The 25,803-nt window shown below is 43.7% G+C and overlaps 1 protein-coding gene across 3 annotated transcripts in view; it reads left to right on the forward strand.

Moving 5' to 3' along the window:
• Nucleotides 1–25,803, forward strand: part of dhrs1 (dehydrogenase/reductase (SDR family) member 1) — a 133,709-nt gene that overhangs the window by 69,159 nt on the left and 38,747 nt on the right. For all 3 annotated transcript variants that reach the window (XM_084312961.1, XM_084312962.1, XM_084312963.1), the window contains one exon: nt 4,345–4,424. In XM_084312961.1, coding sequence (XP_084169087.1) covers nt 4,345–4,424 — 80 coding nt within the window. The remainder of the gene's footprint in view (nt 1–4,344; nt 4,425–25,803) is intronic.

Genomic DNA, 25,803 nt, shown 5'->3' on the forward strand with positions numbered 1-25,803 from the left:
AGTTGAGAGGGGTGACACCTGAGCAACAGACATGACCTTTTAGAATGGGTCGGGAAATCCATGTGTTGTTTGAGACAAACTGTCCAGGCAAGAGATGAAGTCCTTAGTGAGAGCATGATTCGTGTTGTCCATGTGAATATTTAAATCACCCAACAGAATTATGTTGGATGAGAGTGAACAGATGTGGGTGAGAAATGTGTTGAATTCATCAATGAAATCCTTGTTTGGTTTGGGTGGGCGGTAGATATTTACTAAAATAGTTGGTGTAGGTCCATTTAACTGTAGAGCTACAGACTCAGATGAATGAGACACTGGTAGTGTAACAGATGAGACCTTCCAAGTCTCGCGGTAGATTAGCACGAGACCTCCCCCTCTGCCGGTGAGACGGGGTTGGCAGGTGTAAACAGGTGGGGTAGACTCGTTCAGCTGAGAGAAGTCATTGGGATGTTGCCAAGTCTCTGTTAAACAGAAAAAGTCATACTTGCAGTCAAGGAGGAGGTCCTGCAGTAATTGTCCCTTGCCAGTGAGGGAGCGGATGTTAAATAATCCAAGTTTGACGTCGGAGTGCTGGTTGGAGAAGCTAATGTTAGCCGACCTGGCTAGGCTAGCTAACGCACTGTGGTCCACCTTCCTGCGAGTGTTTCTCAGAGGGTGGCGGCGGGTGGAGGTCCAGATGGAGTTTATTGCAGTGGAGTCATCGATGTGGTAGCTTCGTCCGGCACTGCGATGGATGTACCTCCGACGAGGAAAGTGAGCGATGTCCGGGAAATGGTACAGTACAGCAGACCGGTGGAATCAGAGTTGGTGGAGCTCCGTACTCATGTATTGGATCAGGGTTGACGCTGGATATATTAACCCTTTGAGTGCCACAGACGTGTTATGTCGTTATTTCATGCCCCCTGTTGAGTGCCACAGACGCGAATTGTCGTTTTTTGTTGTTAGCGATCTGAATTCATATTTCATCAACCGAGTCTCCCGTTGGTACAGCAGCCCCTCTAGGAGCTCCGATGGGAAAATACCGCCCCCTATCGTCTATCCCTGTGTAACTGCAGGCCATTCGATTAGACTGGTGGATCTGTGGGGGGGGGAGCCTACTGGCTCCACTATGCTGGCGAGGGATCTGATGAAGAGGGAAGTGATCGCGAGATGGAAAGCAGCCTGGAATATATATTTACAGCAGCCAATAATCAATCAATAAACGCGATCGATATTTGGAATGGCGATCAGGAATTGGAATAATCTTTTTGGAGAACATCTGATCTAAGGTAAGGAGTCTATGTTACCAGTTTTAGGATAATCAGAGCTGTATTCACTGAGATAACAGCATGTCCCATATGTGTGTGTGTGTGTGTGTGTGTGCTGTTGAGGAAATGAGAGAATCGATTTCTCAGCTCGCTTCTATAGCGTGCATAAGTACACATATACTATCGATAATCTAGCGTTTATTTGAAAACTATTCATAAATAGGCCGACAAATGACAACGTGTCTAGTGTATTCGAGAATATTCCAATAAATGACGTTTATGAGGGAATCTTTCTATTTTCCGGAAATTTTCGAGAAAACGATAGCTTTTCGAAATGCTATAAAAAGGATATGAACCGATTAAAAAAAACAATCCGTCTCGACAATGTTGACTGCAAACAAGTCATTGATAAGCGACGGGCAGATTAGACACATAGCCATAATTTAAAACTTAGATTATGCGTTTTTAACGCCATCATTGAAGTGGATGCTGGCATCCAAGGACATTAATCAACGTTATGGCTGGCACTGAAAGTGTTAAGAAGGACAGGACAGTCCACAAGAGCACAGAGCTCACAGTGAGGTTGTAGATCAACATGATGAACGGGCAGATGTTACGTTCCGAACAGCAGTAGCAGTGACCGGGTGAGTAGAACGCCAACATGCTTTTGGTAACGTTTGAGCAGTCCAACACACAATACTGACAAACGGATCAATTTGACAGTAATTCCAGAGTAGAGATCAACGGTACCACGTTTGCCAAGAGTAGGTGATCTGCTGCAAACTATGCAGATAATCATAAAAACATTAAAAACAACCGGAGAGCAGCGGCAGCTAGTCGCGCCTGCGTTCACTTTCTCAGTTGGTTCATTATAAAAGATACAAACCTGAAAACAAAAGCACTTAAATGTTAAATAAAAGGACCACAGTAATGAGGCAGGAGGAACATATTATTTTGCACTATAATGGTAGGCCTAAAATTGTTATTTAAAAAAGTGCCCCTAAAAAATATTCTGTGCCCCTACATTTTTCATTTAGGGGCACCTGTGCCCCTAGTGAAAAAGCTTAGCGTACAGACCTGCATTGAGGTTAATCACATCATCACTACATTGAGGTTAATCCCATCATCACTACATTGAGGTTAATCACATCATCACTACATTGAGGTTAATCACATCATCACTACATTGAGGTTAATCCCATCATCACTACATTGAGGTTAATCACATCATCACTACATTGAGGTTAATCACATCATCACTACATTGAGGTTAATCACATCATCACTACATTGAGGTTAATCACATCATCACTACATTGAGGTTAATCACATCATCACTACATTGAGGTTAATCACATCATCACTACATTGAGGTTAATCCCATCATCACTACATTGAGGTTAATCACATCATCACTACATTGAGGTTAATCACATCATCACTACATTGAGGTTAATCACATCATCACTACATTGAGGTTAATCACAGTCATTTAGCTCTCTCACTCTCAGACAATCACACCATTCTGATTGACAAGCTAAAAGCAATTGGTTTTGATAGTCTATCAGTGAGCTGGATGCAATCCTACCTGGAGGGGAGAGAACAGATGGTGGAGGTAAACGGTACCCTATCCCCCCCCTCACAGTGAGCTGTGGTGTTCCACAAGGAAGCATACTAGGACCGCTACTATTCCTAATTTATGCAAATGACATGTCGTCAGCTTGTGACTGCAACTTGTTCCTGTTTGCGGACGACTCAGCCCTGCTGGTCTCTGACGAGAACAAGTTACAGGTTGAAAAAGCCCTCAGCTCGGAACTAGGCAAAATCTGCATATGGCTCGCCGACAACAAACTATCATTACACATGGGAAAAACAGAGTCCATTCTCTTTGGTTCAAATAACAAACTCAGCAAGACCGACGGCTTCTCGGTTACAGTGGGTGACAATATTGTCACAAGGAAAGATGAAATTACCTACCTGGGTTCCATCCTAGAGGCTAATCTTTCCTGTGACAAAATGGCATCCAATGTAATAAAAAAAAGTCAACCAACGAACTCGATTCTTGTACCGGATCTCCTCTCTGGTAAACAAGAATACCCTGAAGACTCTGGCAGGAGCACTCAGTCAAGGGTACTACGACTATGCTTGCACCTCATGGTACCAAAGCACCTCAAAGGCACTAAAAAACAAATTACAAACATCTCAAAACAAGCTAGTCAGACTACTGCTTGACCTGACTCCTAGAACCCACCTCACCCCTGCCCACTTTGACAACCTAGGATGGCTTAGAGTAGACGACAGAGTACAGCAATGCAATGGGCCTGGTCTACAAGACACACTACGCGACCAAGGTACCCATGTACATGTCAAAATACTTCCCAAAGGTCAGTGAATACCACGATCACAACACCAGAGGGAGCTCCACAAATCATGTTAAACCCAGATTCGGCTCAAACAAGGGACTAAACACGTTTCGTAATTATGCCACATCAATGTGGAACGCCCTACCCAAAGCTGTAAAGGAATGTGAATCACTACCCACTTTCAAAAACACTCTCAAAGAACACTTACGGGAGACTGCAATTCGAAACTGGCCCCTACAAATGTCCTAACCCAGTTGTACAGTAAATGACCAAGTATGGCTTTGTCAGTATTCCAATGTACAGTGTACAGTGTCCCCCCCCCCCCTACCCAACCTCCTCCAATGTACAGTTTCTACGTCAAATGTATATACACTCTTTTTCAGGACACTTTTTGTATCACAAACAGTACTGTATTTGCAAATCTGATATGTCATAAATGTATAGATGTAGCAGTACTGTCTATCTGTATGTCATGTATGTCATATATGTTATGATGAATTGAAAATGGGGGACCCTGATGTAAACAAGACGAAAGTCTTTCTCTGGTCTGCATCTCCTTAACAATTGTATGTATTGAGCTGTACTGTACTGTACCCATTCTGCAATTTGTTAATACACTTTTCAATCAATCAATCAATCAGACACTACACCTATCTCTCTCTCTCTCTTTCTCTCTCTCTCTCTCTCACCATGTTATTTAGCTCAGCGCTCACTCTCAAAATTACATTTGATTCCAGGCGATCTTTGAGAGTACGGGAAAGAAGTTCTGGGAAACCGATCCGACCATCTGGGATTCCGTAAACAACACAGGCCTCAGGTAAGCGTGTCTGCTCGGTCGTGCCAGTTTACTCGTGCCAGCGTGGTCACTTCCACTGATCCACGGTCAGTTCTGTGGACTTGAGCTCTATTCACTCATTCCTTTAACCCTTTCACCGCCACACCACAGAAGGTTAACCCTTTCACTGCTGCACTACCAAATGGTTAACCCTTTCACTGCGACAATACACAGAAGGTTAACCCTTTCACTGCCACACAACAGCAGGTTAACCCTTTCACTGCCACACTACAGAAGGTTAACCCTTTACTAGCACACTACCGACGGTGTAACCCTTTACTATCACACTACCGACGGTAACAGTCGGTAGTGCGATAGTAAAGGGTTAAAGATGTTTTACCATTATTTTTTAATCGTACAGTTTAGGTACTTCAGTAGTTCGTTCAGCTTGAGTTTGGTGACCGTACAATTAGAAGAAAGATGTGCAACATGGCGTGATAGCAACATAGATTTTAACCCTTGCAGCTGCAAGTGCAGGGTACAAGAATTATTATACTTAGCCAAATTATACCCCATTTTATCCAAAGTTTCAAGTTTCAAGTTTCTTTAATAGTTGTCATACAGAAGTACAGAATACTTTTATACAAAATGCTTCTTACTGTTACGCTCCAGAGACTGTGCAAGACAAGATAAGTATGAAATAAAATAACATAGTGTAAAGTGTCACAGCCAACTAGTGACACTGGTTAGTATGACATCCTGTTCTTATGTATGAGTATGAGGAATGTCTGTAGATTCTTCCTCCCACTTGTGAAAAAACTGTGAGAACTATGGACTGTGGACTCTGGAACCGTAACTTGTGTACACTACAATATCTTGCGTGATCTTGGAGAGTGGAGTCAATGGAATCAATACAATAGGTTTATTGTATATATTTGTTATAAATCTAGGCATATGTTACTATAGGTGTCTAGATGTAATATGTATTCTGGCTGGTAATGCCCCGTCAGAAAGGAATTGAGAATAAACACGTTATGTGTAAACACATGTTAAGTGCCACAAGTCAACGAGTGACACTTTGTATAATATTCTTATGTTTATTATATATGATTGGAGCTATGTATATGACCTGTATACTCTTTATACACTTATAAAACTACACTACAGTTAATGGAATATGCAGTCAGACGGGAAACAGAAACCTTTTGATAATGCATGGAGCTGCACAGTCCATTTCTCTGTCCATTTCTCTGGAATGTGCTCTCTCTATCTCCTGGCCTTGAAGCTAAGAGCAGGCCCGAGCAAACAGCAGGTTGGCACACCCTGCGTAGAGTAGACAATGATAGGTACAAGTATGTGCAGGGCCGCCTGGGAGAAATGCGAGGCCCTGTGCGAGATTTAACGCGAGGCCCCCCCCCCCCCCCCCCAAGGTAAAAAAAAAAAAAAAAAAAAAAAAAATATATATATATATATATATATATATATTTTTTTTTTTTTTTTTTTTTTTTTTTATACAGTCAACATATTCTTAAATAATAGCGCTGCCCGAGGCGGGGCATGATACAGTCAACATATAGCAAAAGAGAGAGCGAGAGAGAGCTCCCGTTCTACAGTCAATATACAGTGTACAGAGAGAGAGAGAGAGAGAGACACATTGGAAAGAAATTGAAATGCTATTTGGCCCTAAACAGAGAGTACACAGTGGCAGAATACCTGAGCACTGTGACTGAAGATCCTTGAGCACAGCCTAGCCATCGAGAAAGGCCGCCATAGGCAGACTGTGTGTGTTAGAAAGAGAGAGAGAGAGAGAGAGAGAGAACATGTGTGTTTGTCATGTGTGTGTGTGTGTTAGAGAGAGACTATAGCATGTATGAGAGATTCAAAAGGACAAAGATCAACACTTAAATCCAACAAGAAGAGGGTCAACAGAGAAACCAAAGCAGCAAGGAGCCAATGGCCGACATCAGCTAAATAGGCTAGCCAGGTACTGTGACACCAGGCCACGTGACACACACAACGTGGCTACACAAACGACCATTCACACACAGCACATGTCGTATCTCCAAATGTTGTGAAGTAGCATATGTTTTGCCTGGAAAAAAACATCGTTATTAACAAAACATTCGGGAGGGGAAGGAAGGAAGAGTGGGGTAATGTCATCATGACATTTTCATTAATCCAAGTTACCTGCACGATGAACGCTGGGCGAAAGGCCGCAAGGTCTCCACGTTGACGAAAGGCCTCTCGCTGGCGGGACAAAAAGAAGCTATGGCCACTGGCCAGAGCCTTGTCATGGTGCAGGCCCGACTACATCTTCTGTCAAAGGGCCTGCTATTCTCAAGGCTAACTGATAGCATCAAACGAACGTTCCCAGCTGACGCTAAACAGCTAACAGTTAGCTCACACAGTTAGCTACTAGTAGTATTAGCTAGACCAGTTTGGCTCCAAGAGAGAAAGAGAGATAGGGTCAGGTGACTCAGATCCACGGCGGGTACATAATCATAAGTTGACTCACCATAACGCAGTATCAACGTGGAAGGATACTTTCTTGGCCCCACGGTGTAATTTCGGCGTATTGCTGCCTAACAGATTTATCTGCTCACAAGTTCTCTTCTCCTTCTTTTGAAAAGACATCCACTCGCCTCGCCTGGTTAGCTAACGCTAGTTAGCATTTAGCTAAGCTAGCTACTAGCCGACATGGCTATACCGAAAGGCTCCGGCCATTTGTCCCGCTAGCGAGAGGCCTTTCGTCAACGTTCCTTGGTTGGTGACCGACCGACTGATAATGACCGACCTCTTTCTTCGTCTTGGCTATTGGGCATAACTAAGCATAGTCAAAAGCTGCACGCGCGAAAATGTCAAACGCAGCCGACTCACGCTGCCGGTGTACTGTCTACACATGCTGTAAGTAAAACCACTCCCTTCGTTGAAACCAATGCTGCTGCAGAACCCCAGAGGCTGAGCTCCAATAGTGAGTATGTCTGCAGCTGCAGGACTGCAGACCCAGGAACAAGTCAGACACATTCTACAAACGTGTCTAATGTGAAATATATAAGCATATAAGCAAAACTAGATTTTAGGTCTGTGATGAAAAAGGGCCTCGCGGGAAGGGGGGCCTCGCAAAAAAAAAAAAAAAAAAAAAAAAATAATAATAAAAAAAATTAATAAAATTTTTTTTTTTTTTTTTATTTTTTTTTTTTTTTTGCGAGGCCCCCCTTCCCGCGAGGCCCTGTGCGACCGCACTGCTCGCACACCCCCTGAGGCGGCCCTGAGTATGTGCATATATATGTGTACACTGTATACTATATATATATGTACTGTATTATACATGTATGTGTATCTGTATATATCTGTAGTATGTGTTGGGCTATGTACTATATACTCATGCTAGAAGTGTGAATTGGTTTCACTTCAATACTGTTTGGCCACTAAGGAATGTAAAAACAACCTTGGGGCCTCTGGCATAGGTATTTTCCAACACAAGGTAATCTGTTACTTCTCCAGTAGATGTAATGACTAGAAGGGGAGGAGTCCATCCTTACTATGTAGTGTACGTTGGTTGGCTAGTGAAATGACATCACAGTGATATCACTGTTTTTGGGCCAATAGCAATGTGATGCCGGATCGATATAAAAGTGACTGTTCTTCCTTCGAGAAGCCAGTTTTCCAGATTTTGCTTGCAGACACCAGGCACAAGCCGTGTTAGGCCTTTGCGATCTTTAGAGACGAGATGTTTTGTTTTTATAATTATTTTTAACTGGATTGGACATTTCCAATACAGTCTCTTTTGTAACCTTCTAAATAAAAACAGCTTTTTATAATTATCTTTTGAATCCTTGGACTCATTTCTGCCAGCAATGTGCCATGATGCCAGCCGATGCCCTGAGTTCCTATTGAGGGTGACTATAAATGTACTGTAACCTAATACAGATCGAATCAATTGACTGGTTAATGCTTTTCAGCTAAAAGATATATATTATATATATATATATATATATATATATATATATATATATATATATATATATATATATATATATATATATATATATATGCTTTGTACTGTATAAATACTATACATGGAAATGTGTGTTTGCGGGTTCCGGTATCTCTGTGTCCAGACGGACTCTGTCGAGTTATGTGGGACCTCGACCGTCTAAATCACCGCAGGATTGGACGGTCGGTTCCGCTGGCGGAGGAGGAGAGGGGGGACAGGAGATGCTGGGGCGTGCAAACAATGATTACGTGTTAGTACAGTGGTAATACTTATTAACAAAGTAGTAATACAACCAAGCTTTCAATTGAGCAGTATTACAAGCCCTTTCGTAAAAAGGTAATGATGATAATAATGATGATGATGATAATAACAAAATAATTGTTTTTATAGGCTATAAGAGTTCTCCTAAGACATACATTCGGTTTATTTCAAACAAGAAGAGATTAACAACTCTTCATGATTACATTAAGATAACAGCCAAAATAAAATAAAATAGAAATATTGAAAAACGGAGAACCGAGCTTTAGAATACACCAGTCAAAGGATATTGATCTGTATGGCCCTCGGTGGAAGGCAGTGGCAAATTAAAGGCATCTGCATAGTGGGGGCATTGCTGGTGGAGCGGTGAAGGCTACGTGAAGCTGCTAAAACGGCGCTCTCACAGGAATGCAGGCTAACTAGCCACAAGCGAGCTAAATGCTAACTGGATGGCTACCTAGCCCGAGGCTACGTGAAGCTGCTAAAACGGCGCTCTCACAGGAATGCAGGCTAACTAGCCACAAGCGAGCTAAATGCTAACTGGATGGCTACCTAGCCCGAGGCTACGTGAAGCTGCTAAAACGGCGCTCTCACAGGAATGCAGGCTAACTAGCCACAAGCGAGCTAAATGCTAACTGGATGGCTACCTAGCCCGAGGCTACGTGAAGCTGCTAAAACGGCGCTCTCACAGGAATGCAGGCTAACTAGCCACAAGCGAGCTAAATGCTAACTGGATGGCTACCTAGCCCGAGGCTACGTGAAGCTGCTAAAACGGCGCTCTCACAGGAATGCAGGCTAACTAGCCACAAGCGAGCTAAATGCTAACTGGATGGCTACCTAGCCCAAGGCTATGTGAAGCTGCTAAAACGCCGCTCTCACAGGAATGCAGGCTAACTAGCCACAAGCGAGCTAAATGCTAACTGGATGGCTACCTAGCCCGAGGCTACGTGAAGCTGCTAAAACGGCGCTCTCACAGGAATGCAGGCTAACTAGCCAAGAGCTAACTAGCTCACCACGGGCTAACGAGCCAGTGCTAACACAAATGAACTGGCCCTAGCCAGACAGGAGCTCCCAACAGGCTAACAAGCCAGGAGTGAATTGATGGCTAACTAGCCAAGAGCTAACTAGCTCACCAAAGGCTAACTAGCCAAGAGCTAATTGATGGCTAACTAGCCAAGAGCTAACTAGCTCACCACAGGCTAACAAGCCAGGAGTGAATTGATGGCTAACTAGCCAAGAGCTAACTAGCTCACCACAGGCTAACTAGCCAAGAGCTAACTAGCTCACCACAGGCTAACAAGCCAGGAGTGAATTGATGGCCAACTAGCCAAGAGCTAACTAGCTCACCACAGGCTAACTAGCCAAGAGCTAATTGATGGCTAACTAGCCAAGAGCTAACTAGCTCCCAACAGGCTAACAAGCCAGTGCTAACAGGAAGTGAACTGGCCCTAGCCAGACGAGAGCTAACTAGCTCACCATCGGCTACCGAGCTGGTGCTAACTAGGTGAAGCTACCTAGCCCGAGGCTACATGAGGCTACATAGCCCTAGTCTACAGGAACGCAGGCCAACTAGCCAAAAGGGAATCGAGTGCTATCTGAAGGCTACCTAGCCGGAACCCGAGCTAACATCAGGCTACATAGCTGAAGTGAACAGCAGACGCTAGCTCAAGAGAAGCTAGCCCAGGAGATGCTAGCTCAGGAGGAGCTGGCACAACCAACGCTAGCTCAGGAGAAGCTAGCACAAGGGAAGCTAGCACAAGAGAAGCTAGCTTAGGAGATGCTAGCTCAGGAGGAGCTGGCACAACCAACGCTAGCTCAGGAGAAGCTAGCACAAGAGATGCTAGCTCAGGAGGAGCTGGCACAACCAACGCTAGCTCAGTAGAAGCTAGCACAAGAGAAGCTAGCCCAGGAGATGCTAGCTCAGGAGGAGCTGGCACAACCAACGCTAGCTCAGGAGAAGCTAGCACAAGGGAAGCTAGCACAAGAGAAGCTAGCCCAGGAGATGCTAGCTCAGGAGGAGCTGGCACAACCAACGCTAGCTCAGGAGAAGCTAGCACAAGGGAAGCTAGCACAAGGGAAGCTAGCCCAGGAGATGCTAGCTCAGGAGGAGCTGGCACAACCAACGCTAGCTCAGGAGAAGCTAGCACAAGGGAAGCTAGCACAAGAGAAGCTAGCCCAGGAGATGCTAGCTCAGGAGGAGCTGGCACAACCAACGCTAGCTCAGGAGAAGCTAGCACAAGAGAAGCTAGCTCAGGAGAAGCTAGCACAAGAGACGCTAGCTCAGGAGAAGCTAGCACAAGAGAAGCTAGCTCAGGAGAAGCTAGCACAAGAGAAGCTAGCCCAGGAGATGCTAGCTCAGGAGGAGCTGGCGCAACCAACGCTAGCTCAAGAGAAGCTAGCACAACAGATGCTAGCGCATCAGACGCTAGCTCAAGAGAAGCTAGCACAACAGATGCTAGCACATCAGACGCTAGCTCAAGAGAAGCTAGCACAACAGATGCTAGCGCATCATACGCTAGCTCAAGAGAAGCTAGCACAACAGATGCTGGCGCAGCAGATACTAGCACAAGAGAAGCTAGCTCAGGAGGAGCTGGCACAACCAACGCTAGCTCAAGAGAAGCTAGCCCAAGAGATGCTAGTTCAGGAGGAGCTGGCACAACCAACGCTAGCTCAGGAGAAGCTAGCACAAGAGAAGCTAGCACAAGAGATGCTAGCACGGAAGACGCTAGGACAACAGACGCTAGCTCAGAAGAAGCTGGCGCAGAAGATGCTAGCTCAGGAGAAGTTGGCACAGGTAGCTCAGAAGAAGCTGGCGCAGCAGATGCTAGCTCATGAGAAGCTGGCGCAGCAGATGCTCGCTCAGGAGATGCAAGCACAAGAGACGCTAGCTCGCATGTTGAGACATCTCAAAGGACTAGAGATCCCCGAAAGGGCCTCAATGGACCAACTGATGGAAAGAGAAGTAAGGACCCCCGGTCAAGATCCAGGGGATAACATGGTGGAGAAACTAATCCCACAGGTGCGAGACGGGAGCATGTCTCTCAATGATGCAGCAGGATCAGTCATGAATGGAACACCTATGCAAGGATCATGCTTACTGCTTGAAAAGCTATTCAGAGGAGTCCCAGGGGGTAACCTACTGGCAGCCCGATGCGCAGCATGGTCACAAGACCAGTTACGTATCGAATGTATGCTGTATGACCAAGTCAAAATGCTATCTGACAAAAGGGGGGCCTCCCAGGAGTTCCCCCCGAAAACAACCAAGGACAGAACAGGGAAAAAGAAGTACCAATACCTACCTGCAGACGAGTGGGCCGCACTAACCCCAGAACAGCAAGCAGAGGTGAGGACAAAAAGGGAGGAATTCAAAGCCCGGAAGGAGAATCAATAGTATCCTTACCTTCTGGGGCCCTGACACATGACCCTCAAGCAAGTGCAAACTGCACTTGACATACAGCTCATCTGTCAAGAGGAATAATATAAAGTGTTATTGTCATTTAGGAAGAAACATGACATAGAATACTACATGCATTTTGTATATATTTTAAGTATAATATGTAAAGATGTCCGTCCTTGCTCTAAACCCAGAGTAAAGTAAAGTGAATTTGTAATCTATTTCATTCAGAAGGGATTTCCTGACAGTAACTATTTGATAGGTTAGCACCCTACCAACCATATCAGCTGCATGAGCTGTACACTCACCAGCGCCTATGGATAAAAATTGAGACTCTGCAAACTCTCATCAAGCTTAGCACCTTGACGCCGGGGGACAGAGCGAGCATCAGGGTCTCTATATCCGACGGGCCTATCAGATTTGTGGGGGCTCGGAAGCTTCAGCATACAGGACGCTGTAGTGCTGGGGCGGCCAAGTCACTGGTTTATAGGTCTGTCAAAACGGATTGGAGGTTCCGGGGCTTAGAACATGAGTTCAAGTGAGTTGGGCTTTATACTATTTAAATAGGTATCAAAAGCCGAAAGAATATGAACCGAAATGACTGCTGTCAGGTGCCTCTGGAGTAAAATTAATTACAGATTTGAAAAAACCTAACGTAGAAGGTTCTACTCAAAGAAAGAATCACACTTAAAGTATATTTTTGTGATTGCAGTAAAAGTTTACTCACGACTAAAAAGTAACGTAATGTTTACTTAAAGTAAAAAACTTAGAAGGTTCTACTCAAAGAAAGAATCACACTTAAAGTATATTTTTGTGATTGCAGTAAAAGTTTACTAACGACTAAAAAGTAACGTAATGTTTACTTAAAGTCAAAAACATAGAAGGTTCTACTCAAAGAAAGAATCACACTTAAAGTATATTTCTGTGATTGCAGTAAAAGTTTACTAACGACTAAAAAGTAACGTAATGTTTACTTAAAGTCAAAAAACGTAGAAGGTTCTACTCAAAGAAAGAATCACACTTAAAGTATATTTTTGTGATTGCAGTAAAAGTTTACTCACGACTAAAAAGTAACGTAATGTTTACTTAAAGTCAAAAACGTAGAAGGTTCTACTCAAAGAAAGAATCACACTTAAAGTATATTTTTGTGATTGCAGTAAAAGTTTACTCATGACTAAAAAGTAACGTAATGTTTACTTAAAGTCAAAAACGTAGAAGGTTCTACTCAAAGAAAGAATCACACTTAAAGTATATTTTTGTGATTGCAGTAAAAGTTTACTAACGACTAAAAAGTAACGTAATGTTTACTTAAAGTCAAAAACCTAACGTAGAAGGATCTACTCAAAGAAAAAAATCACACTTAAAGTATATTTTTGTGATTAAAGTAGCGTTTACTCACGACTAAAGGGTAACATAATGTTTACTTACAGTCGAAACCTAAGTAGAAAAACAGGTAACAGGTCACCTGAACTAGAAGTAACCTAATGTTTACTTAAAATCAGAATAAGTCCTGCATAAGTCCTGCTACTGTGACGGAAGTGGAACCAGCGTAATCATACAGGCTGGTGTTATCAGTAGGAGCTGAGTCTACAAGAGGCTACATAGCCTGAATCTACAGCGGGCTAACTAGCCGGAGCTAATACCAGACATAACAGTAACTAACTACCCAGTCTGGACCGAGACAAGCACAACACAGGGTTGACCCCCTGTGCAAGAAGGAAGTGGACAGCGGGTGTAATAGCCCAATACTCTGTACCCCACCAGCCCAATACGAACGGGGTGGCAGAGAGAGCTGTACGCTCTATGAAGGATCAGATGATCAAAGTGAATATGTTGCGATCCTGGAATGAACCGACCTCCCTCCTTAGGATACACCAAGGAGACCGACAGTACAGTTCGGACCGGAAGGATCAGAACCTGCCCTATCTCGGGCCAGGAGCATTCTTGGACGGGGGGGGCTGTCCCCCGGAGTCAGTGGACGACGCAGCGAATGGCAAGAAGGAATATACTGACCCAGGTCAGAACTCGGAAATGGAGGAAGACCGGGATAGGTCAAGCTCCGGAGCATCCTCAAGGTCCTCACCTAGACCTCCCAGACCTCCTAGACCTCCCAGACCTCCTAGACCTCCTAGACCGGACAGAGAGACATCAGCCTGGACCCAGGTTACAGGGCGACGAGAGCCCTGAATGGACCTGAAAGAGAGAAAAGAAATTAGTCCTCTGTGGACTGTATCTGTGATGTCCTGCGAGGCCTACGGACAGGGTCACACGACCAGGCCAACCACACTTCAATAGAGGATTGCTGCTACAATTCTCGGGGACCCGTGGGGTCGCCCGAGAAGTGACAAATCAACCTACCTCAAACTATGGGAGAGATCCAAGAGGTCAGAGGGGGTGACCCCAAGATGACCAAGATGACCAAGATGACCACAAGATAACCACCAGGTGTTGTCTTTGGGGCCGTCCAGCCAGGGAACAACAGATGCAAGTCTTCCCGCCGGCTACCAGGGTACCGAGGTACCGAGATGACAGAGGGGGTGTGGAGAGTCACGGCCACGTGACCCCGCAATCGCCATCTGGTCCCCCAGTACAGACGCTATTAAGACAATGGAAAATGACCGACCAGGATGACAGAGGGGGTGTAAAGTGTCACAGCCAACTAGTGACACTGGTTAGTATGACATCCTGTTCTTATGTATGAGTATGAGGAATGTCTGTAGATTCTTCCTCCCACTTGTGAAAAAACTGTGAGAACTATGGACTGTGGACTCTGGAACCGTAACTTGTGTACACTACAATATCTTGCGTGATCTTGGAGAGTGGAGTCAATGGAATCAATACAATAGGTTTATTGTATATATTTGTTATAAATCTAGGCATATGTTACTATAGGTGTCTAGATGTAATATGTATTCTGGCTGGTAATGCCCCGTCAGAAAGGAATTGAGAATAAACATGTTATGTGTAAACGCATGTTAAGTGCCACAAGTCAACGAGTGACACTTTGTATAATATTCTTATGTTTATTATATATGATTGGAGCTATGTATATGACCTGTATACTCTTTATACACTTATAAAACTACACTACAGTTAATGGAATATGCAGTCAGACGGGAAACGGAAACCTTTTGATAATGCATGGAGCTGCACAGTCCATTTCTCTGTCCATTTCTCTGGAATGTGCTCTCTCTATCTCCTGGCCTTGAAGCTAAGAGCAGGCCCGAGCAAACAGCAGGTTGGCACACCCTGCGTAGAGTAGACAATGATAGGTACAAGTATGTGCATATATATGTGTACACTGTATACTATATATATATGTACTGTATTATACATGTATGTGTATCTGTATATATCTGTAGTATGTGTTGGGCTATGTACTATATACTCATGCTAGAAGTGTGAATTGCTTTCACTTCAATACTGTTTGGCCACTAAGGAATGTAAAAACAACCTTGGGGCCTCTGGCTAGTAACAGATAGGTATTTTCCAACACAAGGTAATCTGTTACTTCTCCAGTAGATGTAATGACTAGAAGGGGAGGAGTCCATCCTTACTATGTAGTGTACGTTGGTTGGCTAGTGAAATGACATCACAGTGATATCACTGTTTTTGGGCCAATAGCAATGTGATGCCGGATCGATATAAAAGTGACTGTTCTTCCTTCGAGAAGCCAGTTTTCCAGATTTTGCTTGCAGACACCAGGCACAAGCCGTGTTAGGCCTTTGCGATCTTTAGAGACGAGATGTTTTGTTTTTATAATTATTTTTAACTGGATTGGACATTTCCAATACAGTCTCTTTTGTAACCTTCTAAATAAAAACAGCTTTTTATAATTATCTTTTGAATCCTTGGACTCATTTCTGCCAGCAATGTGCCATGATGCCAGCCGATGCCCTGAGTTCCTATTGAGGGTGACTATAAATGTACTGTAACCTAATACAGATCGAATCAATTGACTGGTTAATGCTTTTCAGCTAAAAGATATATATTATATATATATATATATATATATATATATATATATATGCTATGTACTGTATAAATACTATACATGGAAATGTGTGTTTGCGGGTTCCGGTATCTCTGTGTCCAGACGGACTCTGTCGAGTTATGTGGGACCTCGACCGTCTAAATCACCGCAGGATTGGACGGTCGGTTCCGCTGGCGGAGGAGGAGAGGGGGGACAGGAGATGCTGGGGCGTGCAAACAATGATTACGTGTTAGTACAGTGGTAATACTTATTAACAAAGTAGTAATACAACCAAGCTTTCAATTGAGCAGTATTACAAGCCCTTTCGTAAAAAGGTAATGATGATAATAATGATGATGATGATAATAACAAAATAATTGTTTTTATAGGCTATAAGAGTTCTCCTAAGACATACATTCGGTTTATTTCAAACAAGAAGAGATTAACAACTCTTCATGATTACATTTCATATCAACTGGATATAACTAGACCAGTGACTTGAAGTAATCTAGACAGAAATAGTAATTGACTCGAGAACTTGGCGAGTTTAGCACCTCGCCGGGGGATATCGAGCGGCCGCGGGTTTATATCTCGAGTAGGTGATTGAGATATATAGAGACTACCTGTAGCTCTTTTCACATAGTATAGCATGTAATTTAGAAGTAAAAAAAAAAAGGTCACAGTGTTCAGTATAGACATATGTACAATGTTCGATGCAGAACAAAACAAACTGGTCAGACTACTACTTGACCTGAACCCCAGAACCCACCTCACCCCTGCCGACTTTGCCAACCTAGGATGGCTTAGAGTAGACGACAGAGTACAGCAACTTGCAATGGGCCTGGTCTACAAGATACACTATACGACCGGGGTGCCCATGTACATGTCAAAATACTTCCCAAAGGTCAGTGAATACCACAACCACTACACCAGAGGAAGCTCAACAAATCATGTTAAACCCAGATTCGGCTCAAACAAGGGACTAAACACGTTTCGCAATTATGCCACAACAATGTGGAACGCCCTACCCAAAGCTGTAAAGGAATGTGAATCCCTGCCCACATTCAAAACCGCTCCTAAAGAGCACCTACGGGAGGCTGCAATTCGAAACTGGCCACCGTAAATGCCCAAAACCCCCACCACCTCCTAATAGACAGTCTCCTCACCACCGCATGTATATATTCCCTCCCCGCCGTATGTATATTTCCCTCCCACCCACCCACCCCCTCCTAATGTACAGTCCCCTCCCCATCATATGTATATACGCTGTCAGGATCTAGGGGTAACAGTACTGTATATTTGAATACCGTTATGTCACAAATGTATCAGTACTAAATACCTATATGTCCCTATGCCATAAATGTCATGTATGTTGTGTATGTCATAAATGTCTATATGAATTGAAAATGGGGGACCCTGATGGAAACAAGACAAACGTCTTTCTCAGGTCTGCATCCCCTTAACAATTGTATGTATTGAGCCGTACTGTATTGTACCCATTCTGCAATCTGTTAAATAAAGTTTTCATTCATTCATTCATTCAGAATAGACGTAACTGAGTTACCATATAATATACAATACTATGCAGTGTACTAATATACAATACTATATAGTGCAAGGCAGAAATGGGATGAGGTGCAATTTAGGTACAATTTACAGTAGGTGTACGAGTTGTAGTGCAAATCCTTTATCAATAAATATAAAGTGTGTTTGTGTGATCTAAAGTGTGGAGAGTGGGTGCTGCAGTGTGTTGTTTGTTTAAGTGAGTGTGTGCGTGTGGGTGTGTGTGCTGTGTGCATTTGATGGTTGTTGCATAGTGTTTATTGTTCGTTTAGCAGCAAATGTAAATACACTCTAATCTAGGTAGCATTAAAGGAATCCATCTCCCCAGAGTCAGACGAGAGGATTTCATCTCGGTGTCTCCGGTAGCCCCAGAGAGAGGTCCAGGTGCATACTAGCCTAGCTTAGCACAAGGACTGGGAGCAGTAGGTAGCAGCTAGCCTAGCTTAGCACAAGTACTGGGAGCAGTAGGGAGCAGCTAGCCTAGCTTATCACAAGGACTGGAAGCAGTAGGTAGCAGCTAGCCTAGCTTAGCACAAGGACTGGGAGCAGTAGGTAGCAGCTAGTCTAGCTTAGCACAAGGACTGGGAGCAGTAGGTAGCAGCTAGCCTAGCTCCGTCCAAAGTGAAGAAATGCAACCTTCAACAACTCCAAAACTGACTCACAGAGACGAAATTGATGTCAATCTTCTCATACGACTCTGGGGAAGATGGCAAATAAGTGTATTTCTTTTAAGATCTGTTTTAGTTTTAGTGGAGCATATTAACACTTTAATCGCCGTTGACGCTGGAACACGTCATTCCCCGCCATGCTCATTCTGCCGAAGACGCTGGACAGCGTCTTTGATATCAATTTTTCAAAAATCTGTGATCGAAATCATATTTCTCCCCCGGAGACATGAGATGTACTGGTGAGCCCCTATCAACTCTCTAACTGTTCAAGAGCGCCATCTGGTGGCCGATCGGCGGATCGCCCAGGGAAGAAACAGGAAGTGGAAGCTGGTGCTCATTTCAATTTGGTCCGATCACTCTGTAATAGTCCCAGGACTCGAGCTGATCACGACGGATAGTGATCCGTTACCAATAACTCGATAAACAACATGATTTGGACGTATATACTATTATACAACCTGGAAATGGATCGGATATTTCGACATCCCATAATAGAAAGAATTCTGTTCCACGCTCATCTCCCAACGGCGAGAGGAAGCTACCGTGAGTTTCAGCGTTATTTTGTAATGTCTTCTATACTAACTGCTCTAATGATCATATCACCCACACTAGATGAATGATATAACGTTGCCCACGGAATTATAAACGACCCCCCCCCCCATCCGGTCATCATCAGATCATACGTAGTAACTTCTAGAAGTACGTCCATTTGAAAATGTTTATCTCGCACAGATTCCTACCAAACTGTATTTGATCATCAATATAATGCATTTAGGGCTATAAATCAAGTTCTGGAGAAAGCTGCAGAAAACGATAAAAACATACTTATACTTTAGACCGTATTTTAGTATGAATATGTGAATGAAAAAGTATAACGTTGCTACACCCTGAACACCCTGAACACGTTGAATGGGCCATAGTAATGTCAATTTAGCAATCAAATTTAAAAAGTTATAGCCCTGCAAAGAAGGGGAACTTCTCCATGTTAAATAGGGCTGGCGAGGGATGGTAAATTATGAATTTAACCCCCGGCGATCAAAGTGTTAACTATATGTACTGTTGGACTGTAACAATTCCATGTACGAATAAATAAAAATGATTTTTTTTTATTTTATTTTTTTTTATTTAAAGTTTTATTTCTCATAAGCAAGACAAGACAAACTAAGACAATAATAATAATAATAATAATAATAATAATAATAATAATAATAATAATAATAATAATAATAACAACAACAAGGGGGTGAGGGGGGGTTGCAGAGTGTTACAAAGGTTCAGTACACAAACATATTCCAGATAGTGATCTAATAAAGTTCAGGGGACCTTGAAGGCCATCGGGCCTATCACTCTCTTGAAGAGATAGAGCAGCCTGTTCCATTGATAACAAGTCCATGAAGTCCTTGCGCCAGTTCTCCAAACTGAAGCAGTTCGGTTTGCGTTCTTTCCAGTTCATTAACACATTCGGGACGGGCCACAGAGATCTCCGTGTTTCGATTCCACCGGTTGTGGACAGAGGCACGGATATATCCGTGGGAAGTTGTTATTGCTTTTATTCCATTTTAATAACCTATTCAAGGTCACAGAGCGGCACTGCAGATTTACCCTACTCTATGAATTCGAGAAGGTGCAATACCGACCAGATCCTCTTAGGGGCGCTATCGCGCTAATGCAGTGTGCCCTGTGGCTGAACGGATCAGTCTTTTTTTTTTTTACTTTCAATGGAGATTTCAGTAGCAGGATTCTGGATGTGCAGCATGTAGCTTGGATTACGTTTCGGATTGCAGATTTCACCATGCAATAAGGGGATTTATCATCAGCCAATGGACATATCAATCTACCAGATGACGATCGATAACGGGGAAATGCTCGGGGGGATCAGCCCGGACCACGGTAAGATCTTTTTCACGTAAATTACAGCCCGATCGGGCATTGTTTTGATAGCCATCCAGGCGATCGGTCTATGTGGCCAGTTAGACGAACACGGTTATTGGTAATCAATAATAATAAACAACGTCCCCCGCCCTCCCCCCCCCTTTCATGCATACATGCTTTGGGATCGTCCCGATCATATGCAGTTTGAGTTATTTCTGTAGCATCTGTAAAACGGAAATGCCATTGGATATAACGTTAGCAGCTATTAGCCCTATATCTAGCCTTCCAGAAAATATACTAGGTCAAATCCCGTATAACACTTATATTCACGGCACTATAAAATGAGAACCTATTGATGCATTTTTAAGCCATTTTGAAGGGACGGCAGGGGTCGGCAATAGGCGGCCCGCGGGCCGAAATTGGCCCGCCAGCAATAATATCTGGCCCCTCAGATTATTTTCAACAAATTTTTTATTTATTTTTTTGACCAACTAGGCTAGGCTATATGTTAGCTATAACGTCCAAATAGAGAAACTACCACCACCTAAAGAATGCTTATTATACTTTGTTTTATCCATGTTGAGAGTGAATAACAGGTAGGCAGCGAGGTACAATGTAGCGCTTGCTCAACATTAAAAAAGTTGGTGGACAGCGGCTGGTGCTGAAATAACAAACAAGCAGTGTGGTGTGAAATTAAGACACCAGTTCAGTAAGTCATTCAAACTTTATCTTTACTTATATGACTGATGGCACCACACATGTGAACAGTAACAATGCAATTAAACTGAAGTCAAATCAGAGCAAAAAAAGCTGAATCTGCTTCAAGAAGATGCGCTACATTAGGTATCTAAGGAATTACAACAAGACATTTATTAACTAAATAAAAAATACAATTAGGCTTTTAACCCTCTAAAGCCGGGCGCAACACTAGACATGTTTTGTAAAACATTAAATATCTTTGGATTTGTTTGTGATAAAGACTTGCTTTATTGTATCGATTGTCATCTAAAAATTGTGTGCATCTCTCAGAGAATGCACGGATGTAAAGCATAGAATCTTGAAATATCTAGATTGGTTGTTTTCTCTGGACTGCATCTAATCCGCTGTATCTATCCATTTATCATATATCTAAGTCTGTCACTATAGCCAATGGAAATGCTAGAAATGGTCACGTGGACTGGGAGAACCAATGGAAGATTACTATTGTTTCTCAATAGTCCAGTGCGCTCCACAGAAAGGGCTGTCAGATAGACAGGCTGGTTGTGCGTAATGTAAGATAGACCGATAAGAGAGAGGCGCTTGTCTCTGGTTTTATAATAAAATGGCAAAAAGACAAAGGTATAATGTTCAGTGCAAATGTGTATGTCGTTTACAGTTTATTATGCCACCTATGCAGCTAGTTTATTTTGTCCATTCTCTGCCTCTGCCACAAATGTATGTCTTAGTTATAAGGTGGTTAGTCACAGAGTTAAAATCTTTTCACTATCAATATATTAAATTAGCCATTGTTTTTGTTACCGGCCCCCCATACAATGGCTTGGAAAAAATGTGGCCCTCGGCCAAACTTACTTGAAGACCCCTGGTTTATGGACTCAATTGACAATGAGAATGGACAGATAGCAATACTATAAAGTATAGATTTAGCTGTACAAACAGCCCCACGTTTGTTTACATTCCCCGGTCCTCTTGACATTAATTAGACTCAGCCCAATGGCCCTGAATGTGTTAAAATAATCCGTTTGCATGCTAGAAAAGCCAGTGCTACAATATTATTTACAATCTTTGCTTGAGCAGTGTCCATTTTTACACCCAATATACACGTTATAGGGCAAGGTCGTAAGGTCGTGCCTTCTTGATAACACTGTCGATGTGTGTGGTCCATGTCAAGTCCTCAGATATGTGGGCTCTGAGGTACTTGTTCACTGTTCACTCTCTCAACCGGTGCCCCGTCGATGCTGAGGGGGCTGTAGTCCCTGACCCCGACCTCCTAAAGTCCACAATCATCTCCTTTGTTTTGCTGACGTTCAGGGAGAGGCTGTTCTCTTGACACCATCCCGCTAGAACCTTAACCTCCTCCAGGTAGGCCCTCTCGTCGTTTGCAGAGATCAGGCCCACCACTACTGTGTCGTCAGCAAATTTGATGATTGTGTTGTTGTTCCGCTGTGCCACACAGTCATGTGTGTACAGGGAGTAGAGGAGGGGACTCAGGACACAGCCCTGGGGAGCCCCTATGTTGAGAGTGATGGATGAGGAGGTGCAGTTGCCTGCTCTCACCACCTGGGGTCTGCCCGTCAGGAAGTCCAAGACCCACTGGCAGAGGTCATAGTTCAAGCCCAGGTCCCTGAGCTTGGCTATGAGTTTGGAGGGGACTATGGTATTGAATGCCGAGCTGTAGTCGATGAATAGCATTCTCACATAGTTCCCCTGCCTCTTGTCCAGGTGTGATGCTGCTGTGTGCAGCACATGGGCTATGGCGTCCTCCGTGGACCTGTTGGGGCGGTATGCAAATTGCAGGGGGTCCAGGTTGATGGGGAGGGAGGAGCAGATGTAGCCCTTCACTAGCTTCTCAAAGCACTTCATGGCTATGGAGGTGAGAGCTACAGGGCGGTAGTCGTTGAGGCAAGCAGGCTTGGATTTTTTGGGTACAGGGATAATGGTGGACTTCTTCAGACAGGTGGGGATAACAGCCTGTTCTAAGGACAGGTTAAATATGTCAGTGAATACCGGGGCCAGTTGGTCGGCACAGACTTTTATGATATGACTTTTATGCTGCCTTCCTGATATTCACTTTCTTAAAGGTCCTCCTCACCTCATGTTCTGTTATCCTGAACACTGAGTCACCATCAGCAGTGCCCCCTCTATTGCAGTGGTTTGTAGGCTGGTGTTGTTATTCCCAGCCTCAAACCTCGCATAGAAGGTATTGAGATCATTTGCTAAGGAGATGTCACTGTTCAGTTTGAGGGAGGTGCCTTTGTAATCTGTCATCGTTCTGAGGCCCTGCCACATAGCTCTAGAGTCAGCCTGTTCATATTGAAGTAAAATTGTATCCCTGTAGCGCCGTTTTGCTTCTATTACTGTTAGGGATGGGAATTGATAGGATTTTATCGATGCGATTCCATTATCGATTCTGCTTATCGATTCGATTCTTTATCGATTCCCTTATCGATACCTGATCAATTTATAATTTAAATAGATAAATTGGAAATGCAACAGAACTAAGCTGGTTAGAATAACAACATGCAACTTGACATTTCTGATTGTCATTTATTGTTGAGCCCCCATGTCAGGGGCGACAGTGGCTCGGGAGGTAGAGCAGTCGTCTGGCAATCCGGAGGTTCCCGGTTCGATTCCCGCTCCTCCCGGGCAGTGTGTCGATGTGTCCTTGAGCAAGAGCAGGTTGGCACATTGCATGGTTGCCTCCGCCGTCGTTGTGTGAATGTGTGAGTGATTGGGTAAAATGTAAGGAACAAATTGTAAAGCGCTTTGGATAAAAGCACTATATAAAAAAGCAGCCATTTACCATGTCAGAAAAATACAAAAACTGTAAAAAATAAAACATTAACTATAGCTTACACTTAAATAAAATAATGTATTTGAGATTCTCTTAAAATGTATTTATTTTTTTATTCTTAAACTAATTTAATCTATTGAATAACAGGTTGTTATTCCTCTGACTTCTGTCTCACACACACACACACACACACACACACACACACACACACACACACACACACACACACACACACACACACACACACACACACACACACAGAGCTCCCTCCCCCTGTCCTGTAAGGTATTGGCTTGTGTTGCTACACGGACACATTTGTATGTTGCACCACGGTACTTCCTGTTCCTGTCTTACAGAGTACAGACTAGTAAACAAACACTCTGTCTCTTATTATATGTGAACTAAAGAGTACAAGGTTTACACAACAGCCCCCACCCGCTGTTTTATTGTATTTGTACCTGTACTATCCGCTGTCAGCTGTTTATCTCTCTCTGAGAGCTTGATTAAATAGCGTTAGCTCACGTTAGCTAGCGTTAGCTCCGCGGCTAATTTTAGCTCACCCTGAACTAAATCAATGACTAGGTTCTAAAGCATTCAAGTAGTTTTCACTGCACATAGAAGTAGCCAAACAGCGGGAGCATTTCGGGAGCATATTACCAAAACCCAGGCAATTTCGAGCCCTTAATGAATCAAATAGAGTCTGCCATGGCTACATGCTAACGCTAACGTCATTGCGCAACTGTAGGAAAAACCTGGCAGCGATAAGGGAATCGAAAGTCACGGGAGCCACACGGTTCCAGGCATCGGCCAATTAGGAACCGGTTCCCATCCCTAATTACTGTCCTCCTAACGTTGTGTCTCGCCACCTTGTGGTCATTCATGTTGCCTGCCACAAGCCCGGCATTGTAGGCTGAGGTGCGCACCTTCAGAGCTTCGCAGACGGATTTGGTTTGAGTAAACTCTAATTGTGGTAGTGGGGATTGTTTCTTTTACCAAAGTACAAACAAAGTCCAGCACTGTTTCCGTGTAGTCATTAATGTTATCTGTGTTATCGCGGAACACCCCCCAGTCTGTACATTCAAGTGCAGCTTGGAGCATCTCCTCTGATTCTACAAACCATCGCTGCACATATTGTGGTAAAAGGAAGATGGCGTCGTGATCTGACTTGCCGAAACCACTAGCAGCTTGAGACTTATATCCACACTTAAATTGCGAGTAGCAGTTGTTAACATGTAATCTCTTTGCGTCTATACTACTGGCCATACGGTAGTCTAGGTTGCCCTCTTGAGGCTGTGAAACGCATGCGCAGTTAGTCTGTGTCGACCACGAGGAAGAGGTCCACTGTTCGTGAATGGCTCTGTATTGGTGTTATGCAAGTTGATTGAATAAACCAAGTTAACAGAAGATAAATGTTGTGTTTATTTATAGTAGACTAACAGCAGTGGTCTAAAATATCCCCGCCTCTGGTAGTACAAGTCACGTGCTGGTAGAAGTTTGGCAATACTTTTCTCAGATTGGCGCTGTTGAAATCACCCACAACCACAATAGCAGCGTCAACATTTGCTGTTTGAAGTTTGTTTACCTCGTCATGAAGCAGGGACAGCGCGACTCCAGTGTTTGCGTGGGGGGGGATATACACTTCGATCAGGATGACCGACGTTAACTCTCTCGGGAGAAAGAAAGGCTGGCACTTGATGGATATATACTCCAGGTTGGGGGAGCAGTGGTTTGAAAGCTCTTTCACGTTACCAATTGCTATTCAACATGAAGGCTATTCCACCTCCCCGCTGTTTACCGGATTCTTCTGTGCGATCTTTGCGGTGGATGAAGAAGTGATCGGCCGGTTGGATTGCGTGGTCTGGGACGTCCGGCGTCAGCCACGTCTCGGTGAAGCAGAGAACATTACAGTCTCTAGGTTCTGCTAGGGGCCTCTGTTTTAACATATTTCTGCTGCTAGGAGCCTGTTTTAACATATTTCTGCTGCTGCTAGGAGCCTGTTTTAACATATTTCTGCTGCTAGGGGCCTGTTTTAACATAGTTCTGCTGCTAGGAGCCTGTTTTAACATATTTCTGGTTCTGCTAGGGGCCTATTTTAACATATTTCTGGTTCTGCTAGGAGCCTGTTTTAACATATTTCTGCTGCTGCTAGAGGCCTCTGTTTTAACATATTTCTGCTGCTGCTAGA

The sequence above is a fragment of the Notolepis coatsorum genome (genome assembly GCF_963971535.1).
Source record: "Notolepis coatsorum genome assembly, chromosome: 4".
NCBI lineage: Eukaryota > Metazoa > Chordata > Actinopteri > Aulopiformes > Paralepididae > Notolepis > Notolepis coatsorum.